At 37.6% G+C, this 19,816-nt stretch overlaps 1 protein-coding gene across 1 annotated transcript in view; it reads right to left on the reverse strand.

The window, feature by feature from the left end:
- Nucleotides 1-3,490: 3,490 nt before the first annotated feature.
- The window catches only part of RLF (RLF zinc finger), an 83,257-nt gene continuing 66,931 nt past the window's right edge, over nucleotides 3,491-19,816 (reverse strand). Inside the window, exons 6-8 of the mRNA XM_060140440.1 lie at nucleotides 18,992-19,128; nucleotides 13,018-13,159; nucleotides 3,491-8,371 (exon numbers count right to left, since the gene is read on the reverse strand). Of these exons, the coding sequence (XP_059996423.1) occupies nucleotides 3,722-8,371; nucleotides 13,018-13,159; nucleotides 18,992-19,128 (4,929 nt within the window). The 3' untranslated portion in view covers nucleotides 3,491-3,721. The remainder of the gene's footprint in view (nucleotides 8,372-13,017; nucleotides 13,160-18,991; nucleotides 19,129-19,816) is intronic.

Genomic DNA, 19,816 nt, shown 5'->3' on the forward strand with positions numbered 1-19,816 from the left:
CTTTCACATTAAGTTCCCCTCCCTGACATTTTTCCAGTCAGATGAGATTGGAAACTGGGCTCCACCTCTTCCTAGCTTTATCAGCTAGGCAAGACACTTCATCCCTCTCTTTTTATCTGTCAAATAAGAATACTAACAGTACTGACTTCATGGAGTTATGAAAATTCAACAAGGTAATTTTAAGTAAAGTGCTAAAAAAAAAAGTGTAATTATCCTGCATTCTCACAGCACTTCCCACTTTGTATTCTGGGCCACTGCTTCTAGAACTTTTCTGTGCCTATAAATCATCTGGAGATCTTACTGAAATGCAGATTTTGGACCAGGAGGTCTGGACTTGACATTCTACATTTTGAACAAGCTCCTAGGTGATGCCCATGCTGCTGATCTGTGACCACACTTTGATTAAAATGTTTAAGCTACCCCAGCTCTCACATTAAAGCTCCATGATAGCAGATCCTGTAACAAATCTGCTTTGTTATTTTTATCTCCCAAAACATCTGGAATTATCTTTACATATTTGGCTAATGACTAACTCTGTTCTCCAGTGACTGTCCTTCACAGTGCAGGTCAAAAGTAGGTAAGCTGGGACAGGCTTCCCTGGTGGCGCAGTGGTTGAGAATCTGCCTGCTAATGCAGGGGACACGTGTTTGAGCCCTGGTCTGGGAGGATCCCACATGCCGTGGAGCAACTAGGCCTGTGAGTCACAACTACTGAGCCTGCGCGTCTGGAGCCTGTGCTCCGCAACAAGAGAGGCTGCGATAGTGAGATGAGAGGCCCACGCACCGCGATGAAGAGTGGCCCCCGCTTGCTACAACTAGAGAAAGCCCTTGCACAGAAACGAAGACCCAACACAGCAAAAATAAATTAATTAATTAATAAACTCCTACCCCCAACATCTTCTTTAAAAAAAAAAAAAAAAAGTAGGTAACCTGGGACCAAGAGGATAGGTTAGGGATGAAATCCCTAGGAAGGCTAATCACTAATGACTTGGTCTCTTTCACACATGTGCTCATGAACATGGGGAAACATGGAAGCAAGAGAATTCTGGGTAAAATTCAAGAATCAAAGTGTCTGGCATTCTCGACTTCCACATATCATTTTAGGGGGCACAAACTCAGTGCTTCCAGGTCTGTGTCAGGGGTTGGGGACAAACCCCAAAGAGACATCAAGTAAAAATGACAGTACTAAAAACTTCAAAAATAGCCCTCTGATCTTCTGTATTATCATATAATCACACATGCTGGTTTTTAACAGAACATTGTCTTCAATAAAGATCAGATGAAGCAAGCCACTACAACTGGAACAGAAAATGATCTTAGCGTCACCTTAAAGCAAACCTTCAACTGGGTTCTGAAAATTAGGGTTTGGTTCCACTGCAAATGGACTCACTTGGTCCTTCCAGGAGGTAGGAGTTAGAGGTGGTTGAATGGATATAGTTGAGTGTATTTTATTTTGGCCGAACTGGGCGGCATGTGGGATCTTAGTTCCCTGACCAGGGATCGAAACTGCCCCCTGCAGTGGGAGTGCAGAGCCCTACCCACTGGACGACCAGGGAATTCCCCTTTATTTTTATTTATTTATTTTAAAAATTTATTTTATTTTTGGCTGCGTTGAGTCTTCATTGCTGCGTGCAGGCTTTCTGTAGTTGCAGCGAGCCGAGGCTACTCTTCGTTGCAGTGCATGGGCTTCTCGTTGTGGAGCATGGGCTCCAGGTATGCAGGCTTCAGTAGTTGTGCTGCATGGGCTCAGTAGTTGTGGCTCGCAGGCTCTAGGGCGCAGGCTCTGTAGTTGTGGCTCACTGGCTTAGTTGCTCCGCGGCATGTGGGATCTTCCTGGACCAGGGCTCGAACCCATGTCCCCTGAACTGGCAGGCGGATTCTTAACCATTGTGCCACCAGGGAAGCCCTCCCCTTTATTTTTAAATTTTTACAATTTTTTTTTTTGGCTGGATATAGTTGAGTCTTAAACAAATTAGCAGCTTTCTCTTGGTCTGATCTAAAAATCTCTAGTATTAGGAATTTTTTAAATGAGGCCACTGGTTATTTCTCATGCTCAGATCACAGATAAGGACCTTTCAAAATCATCACCTACACCGCCTCACTTCGTAAGTGAGGAAACTGAAGCCCACAGAAGAAATTAGCCAAAGATCCCAAAGGAGTCAGGAGTGACCTCAACCTCTAAGATGTTCTACTCTGTCACTTTTTCTTTCAACAGAATCTTGTTTGAGAATTCTGTTACCTACTACGACCTGAGCCAAGAAATGACTTGGGCTTGGGGGGTGCTTTAGACTCTTAGGGTGAGGAGGTGGCAGAATGAAATCCCTGAGAACTGATAAAACAAGGCTTAAGGGTTAGAGAAAAGATCTTAAAATCTTAACCAGAGGCATAAGAAACGGATATTAGGAGTATGAGTCGTTCCATTGCTAGCTAATGAAAGTGGCTGCAAACTTTAAAAGGAACAGAGAATAAAGCTGCTGTATTTATAAGAATACCTTCCATCCTCTTCCCCCAAATCCATTTCTTCCTTTTGTAGTCCCACCTCAATTGGTTGTATCACTACTGAACCTTAAGTTTTCCTCAAAACGTTTTCTTCACCCTCCAACATCCAATAATCCTCTTGAATTTTTCAATTTCGTCTACTCATCCCTCTGCTGCAGTTGTCAGTACAGACTCTCACCAAGTTTGCCTCAATTACTTCAACAATCTTAATATCTACTGTTTCCATTCTCAGCCCCTCAAATCACACTCATTTCAAGTGATCTACAGATTATTAACATGAATGTTTTGTTTAAAATTCTTCAAAGGCTCTCAGCTGCCTATGGACTCAAGTCCAAAGTCCTTAGTGTTCATGGTTTGGTTCCTGCCTATCTCTACAATAATCTCATCCGCTCCAGTGCTCCCCTTTTACTGACAGCCTATCAAATTATTTATAGTTGCCTGGAAACATGACTTTACATCTCTGAATTTGCTGTGCCCATCACATGTTCGGCATACGCTCTCCTTTCTACCTGGACAACTCCCGGACATCATCTTCTGGGAGCTATCTTGACTCCCAGAGTTAATTATCCTATCTCGGAATTTTCTTTCCACAAAAATTTTAAGACAATAGTCATTCAAAAGGAAGCTTCATCTGAATGGTTTGGTTAATAAGAAACAAAAAACTACTGGGGTAAAATATAAGTGCACATTCCAGAAAATATAAGTGCAATTCCAATTTATGTGTGGCATGAAAACTCATTATCACTAAACCAAAAATGGGTGAAAAATTGTAATTTATTGAAACTCAACTCAAAAAATATAAGATGCTGTAGTGTACAATATATTACACAGAGCACCCTCAGGTGCACATTCAAGTCAAGTAAGAACATATCCCTTTCCCTAGCCCTCCCACCCTGGGATCTTAGTATTTGTTCCATATACAATCATGCACACTTAATTTGAAAAAGGAAGCCCCAATATATTTTGATGTATTAATTAGCACCAAACAAGAATACAGTTCCATTTTTTTTAATAAACAAACAAAAAAAAACCAATCAATAAACCAACTGGAGAGCTAATGGACTCAGCCAATACTGCTGACATAGATATTATACATTCATGTAAATACACAGCCTATTCTACCCTAAACAATGGTGTGGCTGGTTCTCAGCCTTTGTTCGAGTTGGCAATTGTCCCCATGTTGCAGTGTTGGAGCCAGTCTGTTTCTAAAACAAAATTGCTATTTAGGAACTTCCTACACAAAGCTCATCTGTCTTTTTTGTTGGAAACAACTCTAAAATTGGTGTGGAAAACTTAGATCTTTCAAGGACAACCACTGGCCGAAGATAATGAAGCTGTTTTAAGGCAAGTTCTCCACAGTCTGTTAATGCTTTGTCCAATACGACCCTCAGGTTTTCCAAGGGAGGAACTGTTGTCGTCTCAGCTACTATTAAAGGTGGGATTGCAGTCAGGTTCTCATGAATTGCAGAGTCACTGGAAGAATGAGGTATGTCAACTTCAGGGTCATTGTCATTCACCATATTATTTGCCATAACACTCCCTGTTAAGTCATTACTGGGTTGTGAAGAATTACTTAATGGTAAGTGCTCTGAAGGCTCCCAATCATCAAAATCATCTTCTTTCTCTTCACTTTCCTGAATAAATTTCAGAAATGAAGATTCAAATCCCATGGGTTTGTAAGTCTTCAAATCAAATGACCTGGGATGTGGATGCTTCCTAAAATTCTCTTTTGGGACATGGGTTGAATTTTTTACAGTGTTTTCTTGCCCTGAACTTTGCTGCCCGGTTTCTGAGTCTTTGATCCTTGGTAAAGGCAGCTGGAAACTTGTGAAATAAGTCCCACTTTCAGTCCCATCAGGATTAGGTATGGAATTTTCTATTTTACAAGGAGGAGGCTGAACTGTATTACACTGTTCCAAAGAAGTGGTTTCTGAACTATGGTTACATTTCAAAGTTCCTCTGTAGAGCAGAGTATCTGCATCAAAAACTGGGTTGCTTTCTGTACATCCTTTCTGACCTCCATCCCTTTCACCTGGATAAAGGGAATCGGCGGTCTGGACAGGTATGCTACTGTCACCTGGGGAATGGCTATGCTTTGTGAGCTCTGATTCACAGCTTCTATCTTCTTCTTTCTTTATACAGGGCTCTGCTTCAGAAGGGGGCTCCTCCTTAATTTTGGTACCGTACTTAACACAAACGACAAGATTTTCCATCTGTTGCTCTAAATAGGCACTACTCATCTGATGGGTACGTTTGTAGTGCCTCACTATGCTGCTCTCCAACTTCACCACAGATAAGCATCCTTGAACCATGCAAGGGTACTGCGTGTGCTCAGAATGCTCCACACACATATGGAGGGCTTCAGCTCTTGTTTTAAAACTAATCGGAGCTTTCTTTTCTTTGATTAAGCCACACTTTTTAGCCTTAGCATTAAACGATCTCCTGGTAGTCTGATGTTCATGCCCCTGAGGGTGAGTTTTTTGACACACCTTTTCACTCCTTAGTAGCCTTTCATTTGCCACTTTCTGGCTTCTAAACAGATCATCATAATAGTCCTTATGTCGATAATATACATGTTGAGAATAATTACTGCGATGGGTGAAAATCTGGCCACAGCCGTTAAGATCACAATGAATTTCATAATCTGAATGTATTTCTCCTTCAATATTATGCTGTTCCATCAAGTGGTGCTTCAACTTGCTGAATGTATAAAAAACAGCCGGGCACTGAGGCTGGTTACAGGAAAACCTGGCCGCTGACTCTGCTTCAGAAAGCACTTTCGGCTCTTCAATGTGGTCTAGGTTATGAGAGTCACTACAGTGCTTAGCAAGAGCTTTAGAACACAGGAAACGCTTGTTACATTCCTTATATTTGCAAGCAAATATCTTTTTGCATTTGACAAGTTCCCTTTTGGTTCTCGCTTTATCTTTCTCTAAACATAACTGTTCTTTGTTGTATTGATGTACAGTCCTGTAATGGCGAATCAAGCCTTTTAGATTGGTGAATGAGGAGTTGCAAGTTTTATGGATACAATGGAATGGTTTGTGGTATTTATTCAAAATATAGCAGAGATTTCCTTTAGCAACAGTTCTCCTGCTACCTCTCCCCTCTCTTCCTTCTCCTTCTTCTCTATGGCTACCTATTGGTGATGATATATCAGACGTTTTACTTTCTGTTTCTTCGCACGACGACTCCAAATCTGTTTCTGAACTGCATTCATCCTTTTTAGAATGACAGTGTGGCTTCTCAGAGTTACTGCTGGGATCACCTCCAAGTTCCACGGAACAATCACCTTTCAACCTGTCTACTGAGCATGGACCTTCATGATCACATTTTTCATTATCTAATAGTTTTTGAGTTACTCTGTCACTGCCAATTTGATGTTTATTTTTATAATGAATCCTAAGGTGTGTTTTTCTTGTAAATGACCTTTGGCAGATATGACACTGGAACGGGGAATACCGATGTTGAAACATGGTTAGCTGAAGGACTTTTTCTTTTGAGTAATTATGTTTCTTAAGATAATGCATTAACAAAGCCTCTCTGGTCACAAATTCATATTTGCATCCTTGAAGCTCACAGAAAAAAGGCTTGGCTGCCAGCTGTGCCAGGTACTGACTTGGCATATTTTCATCTTGATTCTGAAAATTAAGGTCTGAGATTGTAGGTGACACCGCTTGAAGAGACTTAGCACCACTGGATGGGTACCCCTGCAATGACCCTGAGAAAGATCCATGTGTTATTGAGTTTTTCAAGCTTAAATGCTTCAAGCGTAACAGAAGTTCCAACATGGTATCCTCTGTACACGGCCTTTTAGAAGCACAAATGGTGGCTTCTGAGGAATAACCCTGATGTTCTCGTTTACATTTAGTATGAATATTGTGATCTAGACCTTCATCTGGGGAGTCACTGTTTGTATCTGAGCTAGGTTTAGGTTCTGTATCAAACTTTTCAGTTGCTGGATTATGTTCATTACCCAAACAGGGAAAGAGATCTTTTGTCTTCACCTTTTTGGGTTTGAAATGGTATGGATGAACCTTCCTTAGATGCTTCTGCATGCCTCTTGCGTTTTTGTACGTGGAACCACAGCCATCAAAACCACAGGTAAACTTAGTCCCATCAAAACAAACTGCCACATTGGAACATTTTTCTTTTAAACCGGAGGGCACAAAGACTTTCTCGTGAGACAATAATATATCCTGCATGGTTTCAGAGTGATCCAGTGTGTCAATTAACTCTTCGTTCATGGAAGCTGAAGAGCTATGACTTAACTGATCACTAGAATTACTGTCACTGTTTTCTTTCAGATTTTCTGCAGTTTCTATTTGAGAACTAGCTGATCCTGCACAGAAAAGAAGATCCTCTGGTAAATGTGATTTATCAGTTTGGTCAAGTAGATGGGGCTGATCAATACAATCTTGCTTGTCACCTGCTGCAGGCTCAAGTTTCACTGATTTCTTCACATCTCCATTTGAACTTTCAACATTATGCATTGAGAGGTGATTCTGGTATTCAATTTTGGAATAATAGAACTTTTTACAGCCAACGAAGTTGCATGTGTAAGACGCATCCCTAAAGTGTTGTGCTTCATGGTGGTAAAGCTGTCCCAAGTCACTGAAAACAATATTACAGCCATTTAATTCACATTTATAACGCAGATCATCATGTTTTTGTTTATGGTTAAGCAGTTCATTCACTGATCCAAACCTAGCATAGCAATCTATAGATACACACATATAAGGCTGAGGACCACAATGCACTTGTTCATGCTCTCGCAGGTGAAAAGCAGACATGAAATGTCGTCGACAGTAAGTACACTTCTCTCTTCTATTTTTCATATCTAAGTAGTGCTTGGCATTTTCATCATTATTTTGGTGTTCAGCTTTAAGATGCACACTTAAGTATTTAAACTGCTTAAACACACGGGAACAGTCTGTGCCAGGACATGGGTACAAATCTCTGTCTTGCAGGTGGCAATCTTCTAATTTGCTGAATGTGACATACTCATGTGACTCTCCTTTGGCTTGTTCATTCAATGACTGACCTTGCTCTAGGGTTGCAGAAGGGCTCTTGGGACAAACTCCCTTCTGAGAGCCTTTCAACAGTAACTTCTTTCTAGAGCGGTCCCTTCTGCTTGGTGGCATTTTAACATGTTCCATCACATGAGGAACAAATATTTCTTTTCTCTTGAATTTTTTAATACAAACCGGACAGGTGTAAATTCCATCTTCCATATGCATCTTAGAATGATGAAGAATCCTGGCCTCTATACATTCCCGCTTACATAACAAACAGAAAAATTTATACTGAAGCCATCTCTGGTATCTTTCAGAAGAACCAATGGGTTTTTTGTCTCTTTTCTCCTTTTGGTGATCTGTCAAATCTCTTCTTCTATATTGTTTATCTTCTTTACTTTCCTCATAATCACTAAGAAACGACTCTAAAACATCTGTGTCATTAATAGACAGTTCATAGCCACTTAGGTCATCATCAGAATCTGAGGCTTCTTGTCCCAGAAGTTGGTGGCAGTGTCGTTTTAAAGTTTTCCAGTCCCAAAATTCAGGATCAAATGGCCAGTGGGCTTTTAAAGCTAGTAAAAGCTCACATCGGAGAGAATTCGGAACTGGTGCATTTTCTTCATCAAATTTTTGATCTGGTTGAGAATACAGTTCTTCCAACATATTAAATCCATCCAAACTGGGTTCAATTAAGAATTCTGTAAGCTGACAGGCTCGTCTAACTTCTAAATCTTCTGGTAAAAGACAAGCAATTGTTTTACAAACTGATGCCTTCATTTCTTCATCCTCACTTGATCTGAGTTGAAGAGCTCTGACACATAGTAAAATCGACACCCCAAGACCAGCATCTTGTGCCTGTTAAGAAAAATAGGGAAGAAAAGGTTTTTTTTCCCCAGTTTGGAAACATTACATAACTTTCACTGATAAGACACACACACACACACACACACACACACACACACACACACACACACACTTACTTCTTAAAACTTAAAAGTTCTTAAATCTTTCTTCCTGCAAGTTACATTTAGATCCTCCTTCTTTCAACATGCAAAGGACTGGATTAGATGTTACAACCATGAACAACAACAATGTACATTTATAGAGTATCCAACTTTATAAGGCACTGCATATTAAAGCAGTCCTTAACCCTCAAGGAATTTATCTGTGTGCCAAATGTATAAAAGCACATAAATGCAAAGGAGCTCAGTCAGGATAAATAAGGTCACTGAAGGATTCAAAAAAGAATTGTCTCAAGCTGGGCAGGAAGGATAGGGCTTAAATAAATGGGTGCAAGAGGAAACACATGTATAAAAGTGGGTCTAAGATTGAATTAAATTTAAAAAACTCATATGTCTATGTCATGAACAATTGGGTGTTTTCAAAACCTCAAGGCTTAGAATAAACGATCCTTTCCATTTCCTCCTAAAAGAATTAATACTCTATAGTTACAGGTGTACTGAAATCTCAGTTTCCCATGCAAAAACAACAGAAAATTTCTCTATAGCAGGAGGTTCTCAGAAATCAGTCAAAAAATCCCAAAAAAGATCTGGTTGTATATGATAAAAGGTAAGTGCATTTAAGATGATTCTTTCATGTGAGAGGCTGAAAGGGTGCGTGAAAATAATATAAACCAAGAAAAGGAGGATCTTATGGCAGAGTGGCTTAAAATACAGTACTTAAGAGCACAGAATTTTGAGTATGACTCTGACTGACTTTGAACCCCAGCTTCACTACAGTGAGAAGTTTTTAACTCCTCTAAGCCTCAGTTTCCTCATCTGTACAATGATAATTATAGTGGCAGTATTGGATTTTCCTCCTAATGCTGTTATAAAAATGAAATAAGGTAACACAAAATGAGTATTACAATGTTGGAACATAGTAAATATTCAACAGAACCCCATAAAATATTTGAGGATAAATTCCACTGTTCAAACATCAATTTGCTAAGCAATTATTCTCATTGGGCACCATTCTAAATGCTGAGAACACAAAGAAATAATTACCATCAAGTTACAGACTCCTTACTACATCCTAGGCACTATTCTAAATAAACTTTAACTACATCCTAGGCACTATTCTAAATAAACTTTTTGCATACATCATCCTCATTTTATAGATGAAGGAACCAAGGCTCAGAAAATTAGTTGCCAATGTCACCAGCTAGTGAGCAGAGGAGCAAGAATTTAAACTTAAAGCATCTTTTCCCAGCGTCTGAGTCTTAACCACTTTACACTCTATACCAACTCCAAAGTTAATTGACTTGGCGATATCCCATGTGCCCTTGATACAATACACCAAGGCACTTCTTCAGCTTCCTGGTTTAAAACCTAACAAATTATTCATATCTATCAGTTTCTTCAAAATTCAGCTCCACATTCCATATCCTAATTCTAATTTATTCATCACTCCTTTAACAAGTAACTTCTTGGTATATCTGTTCAGAATGTATAATGGTAGTTATTTTTCTTTTGAAAAGTGTTCTTAATGATTTCACAAATTTTACCATTTCAACTACATTAGGCTGTTTAAGAAACAACACACATTCTTTGCTGTTTATCTCACAGTCTTCCAAAGGGGTTAAGTAACTTGTTAAGAACCTATGATTTTAAAACTTAACAGACTTTCTCCAAAAGTCACGCATCTCTAATTTTCAGCTTCTTTATTACTAAAGAGAAAGGATTAAACTAAATAAAGTCATGTTTTGCAAAACAGTACTACTTATATGTTCCACCAAAAAGGGCCCTAAGGCCAAATAAACTGGCTTCAAGATTATCCCTCTTCTTATGCCTTCTACTTCAAATATAACCACATCCACATCCTTTCTTCTGTCATACTGTTTTTGAAGTCTTGAGAGAGACCCTGGATTCTCTAAAGTCATCCCTTCCAATATGACTTTCTCAAGTCACAGAATCAAAATTTAACAACTCTGAGCACTTTTAATTGATCATTTGGTTTAAGCTCTTTGTTTACAGAAAACTGAAGCCCAGAACATAAGGAGGTTCTATTACAAGGCCCTCCTTCCGCAAGAGACCCAACGCCCACAAAAGCTTTTCAGCATCATTAACCTTTTCCTTCGCAAGGTTGCTAGCTGTGCTAATATCATTTCACCTCTTCTTTTACAAAAACAGAACACCTGGTTTTATCTGGTTACAAAGTTACCTGGAATAATCAAATAATCAATATATCTCCTAGCTTTCCCCTGCAGCTAGATGTAACCGTGTCTGTGGTGTGTGTGTGTGTGTGTGTGTGTGTGTGTGTGTGTGTGTGTGTGTGTGTGTGTGTTGGAAGGAGTGGGGGAAAAGGTGTGTCATAGTGTGGTTTGCTCTCCACTCCACTTCTCGCTATCTGGAATGGAGACATTATAGCTGGGATTGGAATATGAGATGGAAGCTAAGTGTTAACAGCAGATAAAAGGAACCTGGGTTTCTGATATGTGGAGCCATGAGAGCAACCCTGGCCTGTCTACCTGGGTTATCTACCTGTATAGGAGAGGGAGAAACTTCTATCTTCTTTACACCGCTATCACTGTGGGATATCTACCATTCACAGTAGAACTACATCCCAACTGATACAGGTTAGATCACCTCTCTTTTAAAAAGCTAGAGGTTAAGTCTCTCAATTTGAAAAGAATTCCACATTCACTCCCCTTCCACCTACCAGTCCATAACTTTCCTACCCTTCAGGACAAATATAAACAAGGATTACAGTGGAAAATGTCCTAGACTGAGATGAAAAAGAAATGGGTTTTGGTTATACAAATGGACAGCAAATTCCTTGGTCTGTGTCAGAAGCCCACCTTCCCTAATCCTCTAGCATCTTTCCCATTTTTTGTGGTTCCTTGAGGTAAACAGAAATCTAAGATGACCCCCACTGACCTTCACTTTTGTATAATCTCCTTGCTTTGAGTATAAGCAGAACCTATAAATATCATTCCTATAATTATGTTACGTTACATGGCAAAAGGGACTTTGCAGATGTAATTAAAGCCTCAAATCCACTGATCTTAAGACAAGTGGATTACCTAGACCTGACCTAATCACTCAAGCCCTTTAACTCTAGATCTGGAAGTCAGAGGTAGAGGAGGTCAGATTTGAAGAACTCCTAGTGCCTTTGCTGGATTGAAAATGAAGGAATGGCATGAGGGTGGCTTCTAGGAGCTGAAAACAGACTGTGGCTGACAGCCAGCAAGAAAATGAGGACTTCAGCCCTATAACTGAAAGGAACTGAATTCTGTCAACAATAAAAATGAGCTTAGAAGTGGATTTTCCACAGAGCCTCCAGATAAAAACTCAGCCTGGCCAACACCTCATTTTCAGCCTTGTGATACTGAGCAGTGAACCATGCCACACTGTGCTGGACTTCTGCCCTACAAAACTGTGAGCTAATAAATGGGTGTTAACTGAAGTGCTAAGTTGTGGTAATCTGTTATGCAGCAACAGAAAATTCATACTTCCCTTAAAGATTGGGGAAAAAACAACAACTTTTTAAAGGCCAGTTGTACCACTAATTTTTTTTAAACAAGGCAAGTTCTGTAATTACTTGAACATGTTCTCTATGAGATAGGAGACACAACTTCATTTGCAGTGATTAGAAATAATTATCACCTAGCTTATCTGACCATGAATTTGCCTCAGACAACTTTTACCTTTTCCTGTCTTCACCGGAGAAGACTAGATACACGTATTTCAAATAAAGTATAGGATATGGAAGGTTACATTAAAGGAGATGGGAGGTATCAAAGATACAACTGTGCCTTGACTTTAGTATAAACAATCCCTGGATGTTGTCAAAGATGTAACCCATAAAACATACGCATAAACCATTATAGATATGGGTATATAGAGATCTCAGTCATGAGTAGGTATTAAAAACAAAACAGAAACAGAACATAGCATAAGAATCATCTCAAATCTCCAGGCTGGCAGTCTTAGCATATATTTATGGGGCTGAACTAAAAAAACAAGGCACTTCATTTCATTTTAGGAAATATTTATTTCTTTAAGAAAAACAAAAAACGAAAAAAACCTAACTTGTTTCCTAATTTGCACAGTTTATAATTTGTGTACAGTCGATTCTGGAAATGTTGTGTTAGTCTAAAACCTAGAGAATCTATCACTCCATCCTGAAGGAGCTGAAAAATACAATTTTACTTTCTTTCTTTATAATTATTATGTTAATTTGCAAACAAACATGCCTGTATAAAATACAGAACACTGTTCTAGGAAAAGGAGATATAGGGTGGTTGAGGTGACAACCAAGAAACATAATCTTTCCCTCCTCCAGTGGTCTGTCAAGTCAATCACTATTTCCCATGAAAAAAAATTGTAGATTCCTAGGAAGTAAGTCTGTAGAAACAGCTAGATATGTCCCATTCCATAACCTTATTAAACCCCATTATTTCTCATTTTCCCTTATTTAGAAGGAGTTTCCTGAGAAGTTATCTCCCCACTCATTTCTTCCCTCCACAACAATCAGCATAAAAAGCATAAATTACTCACTTCAGTTTGTATAACTCTAATCAGGCAAAATAAATGCTGCTGTGTTTTAGCTATGACACCAAACTGACGACAGCGCTCCAAAAAAGTGTCTATAGAAGGATCGATTCTTCTTTGCAGTTTACTCCAAAAGAGAGTCAATTCCCTATAAAAAGAAAGATTATGGTAAAACATTTAAAGCAACTGGTATTTGCTACCCCAATTTTTTGGTTTGTGAAAAAAAGGTGACAGTAAGTAAAACCTAGAAGAAAAAAACTCTATATTCTGCTTCCTCTCAAACTAGTAAAATTATTAAGAAGAATCCTCCTTGAAAATTCCCCCACTTCTTTCTTCTTTGTACCTGGGCAAAAATAAAAACAACAAAAGACTACTTCCTTTATGCTGACATTTTCAAAGACTTACTTAGATCCCATCTTGTTCCAAAAGGTTTTACCCCTTACACTGGTAATTATACTGGGTGAATTAAGCCCTGTCCTAGTGCGCAAGGATCATCAGACATCAATACGCTGCCAACAAAGTGTATACAACTATGAAATATTCTAATGGTATATTAGAATATATATAGAATATATATATTATATATAGAATATACCATATATATATATATATATATATAATATATATAGAATATACCACCACGTTAATCTCATGGGCCCTTTCCATCTCTAAAATGTCATGATGCTACTTAGGCCTGTATCTTGGAATGATAATATCTTAAATATTACTAATAAAATTATTAAAATGGCACTCTTGGAAATGGCTAAAATACAAGAATCCCACAAATATTCATTATGAAAACTAAGGAAAGCTTGAAAAGAATAAGTTAAATAAAAGTACTGAATGGGCTAAGAGAAAACTCTAAAGGAAAAGCACTAGAAACTCAACAAATGCCCAGAAGAGAAATGCTAATGTTAATATGAAATGTGAATTCAAGGAAAGTTCCTTAGCAAAACAGAAGAGAATGCTATCACTTTAAAAAACGCGACTGGGGACTTCCCTGGTGGGGCAGTGGTTAAGAATCCACCTGCCAATGAAGGTGACACGGGTTCAAGCCCTGGTCCGGGAAGATGCCACATGCCACGGAGCAACCAAGCTTGTGCGCCGCAACTACTGAAGCCTGCACACCTAGAGCCCGTGCTCCGCAACAAGAGGAGCCAATGCAACGAGAAGCCCGCGCACTGCAGCCAAGAGTAGCCCCTGTTTGCTGCAACTAGAGAAAGCCCTTGTGCAGCAACGAAGACCCAACGTAGCCAAAAATAAAATAAATAAATTTATTTAAAAAAATTTTTTAGGGCTTCCCTGGTGGCGCAGTGGTTAAGAATCTGCCTGCCAATGCAGGGGACACGGGTTCGAGACCTGATCTGGGAAGATACCACATGCCGCGGAGCAACTAAGCCCGTGTGCCGCAACTACTGAGCCTGCGCGTCTGGAGCCTGGAGAGGCCGTGACAGTGAGAGGCCCGCGCACCGCGATGAAGAGTGGCCCCCGTTCGCCGCAAGTGGAGAAAGCCCTCGCACAGAAATGAAGACCCAACACAGCCATAAATAAATAAATAAATTTATTTTTTTAAAAAAAGTTTTAAAGTGACTCTGTTCTGTACAACCTCAATGGATACTGTGTATTTGTTAAATGATTTCCATTAAAAAATAATATTATTTTCATGAGCCTGTTTTAGAACACTAATATCCTATTATTGCTATTAACACAGACTATTCCAGGAAACGATACAAACCCAAAGCTTAAGAAATGAATACACCTCTTTTTATAACAGATTTAAAACCAAACATGTTTAACAGAACGTATTTTCTTACATTTTTAAGGAGGTAACTGGGATTCTCATATGGTAAAATTCTTATGTAGATATAAAACTTGCTTCAAAGATTGAAATAAATATGTCTCAAGACATATATGATTAAAGCTTATAATATTTAATGATGGAAAATTTGAGCTATATATAACAAGTAAAATTAACTTAAAATGCCTTTAAATATTTGTGTTTGGTGACTAGCATTGCTTTCCTAACCAGAAAAATTAAAAACTGAGAACAGCTACCAGGCAGGCAAGTAACTGGGGTGACTGTTCATTTTTAAACTTAGAAGACTGCTTCATTCACATGTAAGCATGTTACTTATAAAACTTTAGAGAATAATGCAAAATTCTGAATAACGAAGGAAATGGAGAATTACATATGCTCTCAGATAAAGTACCTACCAAAATATATGTGAAATCTATGCTATCCGAAAAGAACAAAATTATCAAAGCTAGTAAAACCTGATTATGAAGATAAAAGGGTAAAGGATATCTACTATCTAAAATTCACCAGCTAGCTACAAGTTTAAAGTTAGGCAAATCTGATAAAGTGATAAAAGGCAGGTTGAGAATTAAAGTCTCTCAAAATGATTTTTTTTAAAAAAGTCAGAATGTCTAGGGCTTGATTTATTCCAAATTTAATATTTCAAACTCTAGTTAACTCCAAATAACCACGATCAAAAAAGAACATTTCTATCATGTGTTTTATATTTGTACACTTATTTCCACAGTTACAACTGAGCGATTTAAAACTATTACCAAAACAAACTAAAACTACTATTACCCACCCAAACATACAAACATGCCTGACACCATGAAAACCGGTGGATTACTAGTGAGAATGCCAAGATGTCACTTTAATCATCCATTCAAATCTGCACACTGGAACAATGAAACCACCAACAGCAACTTATAGCCTCCTGGATCATACATGCACTAGGACAATACTTCTTCAACCACTACAATGATGTGATTTTTTAAAAAATGGACCACCATTAAAGAATGTATTGAAAATGATTCTACTATATGGATGCTTCAGATGATTTACTGCACCCTCAAATTAGCCCACCGCCTACCTCAAGACAACAAATTATATACAAATTCATAAAAATTGGAGAGGAAATTTAGTTCTATTAATAGTAGGAAACACATTTTGGTAGACATCTAGCTACCAAGCAAGAACCTTAAACTGCACTGTTTCTGCAAAGCAGGAGGCCCACAATGTCAAACTGTGATCTAGAATTTAGGTATTTTAGAAATGAGGCAAAGAAAACTTCGTGGAATTAAGGAATGACCACTCCCTAAAGAGGGCTCCTGCAAATACAGATGATTCTCATGACTTCATTTTTCCTCTAAAAAATTCAGTTAAATAAAACATGAATGGATATCTGGATCTGGTCTTCGCCAGGTGCTGGGGACTGAATTGTAAATTAGACAACATACATGACGACCCTGGTATATCACAGTCTAGTTGGGAGAGAAGCGACACGAAATTACATCTGAAGAAACACAAACATACAACATAAAAGATTTAAAGCTCAGAGGTGTTACAGAAACCAAAGGTCAACCTATCAAATACTCACTGAAAGCTTAGTGTAGAGGTTTAAGGTTCAACTGTATCATTTTATTTTAAAGAAGCAGCAGCAATTACACATCTGTATGTACACTGTCCCATTCAAAAGGGTTATCTTTCTCACTTGCATGGCTACTCTAATTATGTTACCATTGCTAGACAAATATAGGGAACTCATTCCTCCAGCACTTCTTTGATTTTTGCAAATAGCCAAAAATCTTTCGGGGTTAAGCTTAATGAATAAGCTGAGTGATATACATTTTGAGATCAGTAATATGGTAATTGCTATAAAGTAATGATATATTTTATTGTAATTTGTAAATGTCTCTGAAGGAAATTTAAAAGAATAAAAAACTGTTTCGGGTGATAGTTACATAGTTTCCCTTTCAAATATCTTCAATGGTGACCAAATTCGAGAATGACACTTAATAAATTCTAATATGTGTATTTAAAATAAGTGCCTGCTTTTATTATCATATTCCAACTTTACTGTCATCAATAAAATACCAATTAATAAAAATTTTTTTTCTTTTCTAGACAAATACTCCCAAATAGCCTACTATCTTCAACACAGGACACCTCTAACACAACAAAAGAATCTATCCTATTTGAACAGAATTCCTGGGACTCATTTTCCTTAGTAAAATTCACTGTTTTTATGTTATGGCTATGCTAACTCCAATATCCCACTACCACCGCCTCCCCACCCACCCACCCCCAAAGCCTTTGAAAACAACAGAAGGGCGAAAAAAATGTTTTAAAATTCTAAAATTTTATATTCTATTTCCCTCTGAATTGCTTGGAAGAAGCTTACTTTTAACAAAGTGTGAAGTGATTTAAGATTTTCTTTCCTCTCCTTTACTCATTATAGCTCCTCAGGAGGCCAATAAGAGGGAAATCCCTTTTAATCCCTTCCTGCTGCAGGAGAACAGCATTAATCCTAGACTCACTAAAAAAAAGGGAAGCTATATCAAGAATATTAAAAGAACTGTGTGACTATAGTTTGAAAAACACTTTGTAATCTGTAACACATCCCATATGTGATTTAATGTATTCTTTGCACTAAAAACCTCGCTATAGCTAGCAGATATTTTTTTCATTATAGGCAAAGAAAACAACTGTAAAAAGAAAAAATGGGGGTTATTCCACAAGTAAATACATCTCCTTTACTGAGGTTAAATCTCTAATGAATGAAAAACAAATTCTTCTACTTGATAATGATCAAAAATCTCACTGCTCTGCTAAAATTCTTTTTACTTATAGCACCTTTTTTTTTTTTTTGGTTAGCTAACAAAATGCCCACAATGATATTTAAGCCCCTATCCCAGTATCTCCTTTCTCAGAGGAGATATAAGTCTGGCACAGAGGACTTAGTAGAAGACTGCGATGTGAATTCTGTCCCTGTGCCAAGAAAACAACTGCACAGAAGAAAAGCACTGTATTAGGGGTCAAAACGCCTGGGCTTTACTCTCTACCACTTTAGCTCTGAGACTGTGGGCAATTATAAGACTTCTCAGATCCTGTTGATCCTCCACTGCCTTATCTGTACAATGATTATTAGGAGGATTGGGAGAGATAATTTAAGGAACTCAAATAGTATTTGTATAAAAATTAGTAAATAAAAAGAAATACAGCAACATAAAAAATACTAATAATTATAAAACTTTATAGATATACACAGATGCTCCAAAGGAAGATCAATAAGGGCTGAAGTATATGAAAGGTTTTATTAGGTTTTCCTATATACAAAATGCTTACTTCCAACTTCAAGCCATTCTTAGAAGCTCCTCTAATCAAGGTTATGCAAATCCAACCCATTCTTTGAATTAAAGCTCAAATACTACCTCCTCCCTGACACCTTCCTTAAACACTGGTGTACAGTGAGCACCCTTCTCTAATCTCTTACAGTGTTTTCTGTACCACTAATCTGATACTTATCCATAGAGTCTTGCATTTTAGAGGTTTCCTGTGTACCACATTTGTCCTGCTGTCCTAAATAGTTTCAATACAGTTAGGATGAAAGAACCAAGGGTTACACTTACTGTGACCTTTTTAGCAACTAAGTACTCTGTAGGCAAACAAGATATAAATTGAATTAAAACCAAATAATGCAATTGTGCTAAATAGTACCAAAGTTGCAAAAAAAGATTACAATTCAAATGGGTTTCCTTCTCTAGTGCAAGTTTGACCTAGAAACCTAGATAATTAGTGAGTTTCCAAATAAGACAGGAAAAGTGACTATCAGAAGATGTAATAAATGTAAAGGAAAACAACCTAACGCCAATTTGGTTTACATGGCCATAATTTTATCTTCAAAGAAGAAGATATATATTGAAGTTAACAGACAACTCTCCATGGAATAATCAAGAGGAGCTCAGACTTTTTACTCTTTCTTTATTTTTGGACTCTCCTGGAAAAGATTAAACCAATAATATTTTTAATTGAATGGTTTAGCTTTTAAGAAAGATTTAATTCTCATGTCACATTTAATCTGCTTAGTCTTCAAGTTTGAAATAAACCAACATTTTACATAAACCCTAAATGCTATATACTATGTACTAACAAATAAAGGGAATAAAAACTAAATATACTTACCAAGAACAATATACACTTGCAGTTTGGAGCTGCTGGGTAAGGTAAGTCGTACAAAGAACAAATGCTGTGTTATCCTGACCCTCGGATTCCAGATTACATATGATGTCTAGTACCTCCTTGCAGTCGACCTTTGCAATCTATCAAAAATGAGATGACTAAGTCAAAAAGAAAATGGTGACTTTTCTGTAAACTTTGTTATATAACATGAAGCTTCTTTGTAACATTTTCTATCTTTGGTAATTGATGAGGCAAGAATTAAGGGAGATATAATTTTCTTCTACTAACTAATAGCTGAGTCTTCTGGAATAAAAATTTCATATAAGAAATTATTAAACAGAGAAGAGAACAGATGCTATGAGGAAGTTTCACTGCAGTCCCAACACAGATAAAACATTTTTGTACAGTTAAAAAAATTACTCATGAACATTGTTACTATATAAAAGAATCAAATTATGTATAACTTCAGGTTATTTTCACCTTTAGTACCATCAACTTTTTTTCCCGTTTTTTCTTTCTTTTTCAATTTAATTCAAGTCCCTCTAGTTATACAGAAAAATAACAAGCTTACCCTTACTCCCAGTAGGGCTAAAGGAGGCCAGCTGAGAAACTTTTAAATATAAATACTATATCAACATATCATTTTCTCATGTAATTAAGGAAAAACTATTTCGTATAACTGAGTTTTTCACACAACTAAAACACTTATCGAAACACATCTTTTTCATTTACACTATTTATAGGAATCTTAAAAAAAAACAAAAACAACCAACCTCTGGGCAAATCAGTAGAATTTTCCGGGGCTCTTTTTGTATAGTGGTAAAACAG

Source organism: Lagenorhynchus albirostris, chromosome 2 (genome assembly GCF_949774975.1).
Source record: "Lagenorhynchus albirostris chromosome 2, mLagAlb1.1, whole genome shotgun sequence".
Taxonomy (NCBI): Eukaryota; Metazoa; Chordata; class Mammalia; order Artiodactyla; family Delphinidae; genus Lagenorhynchus; species Lagenorhynchus albirostris.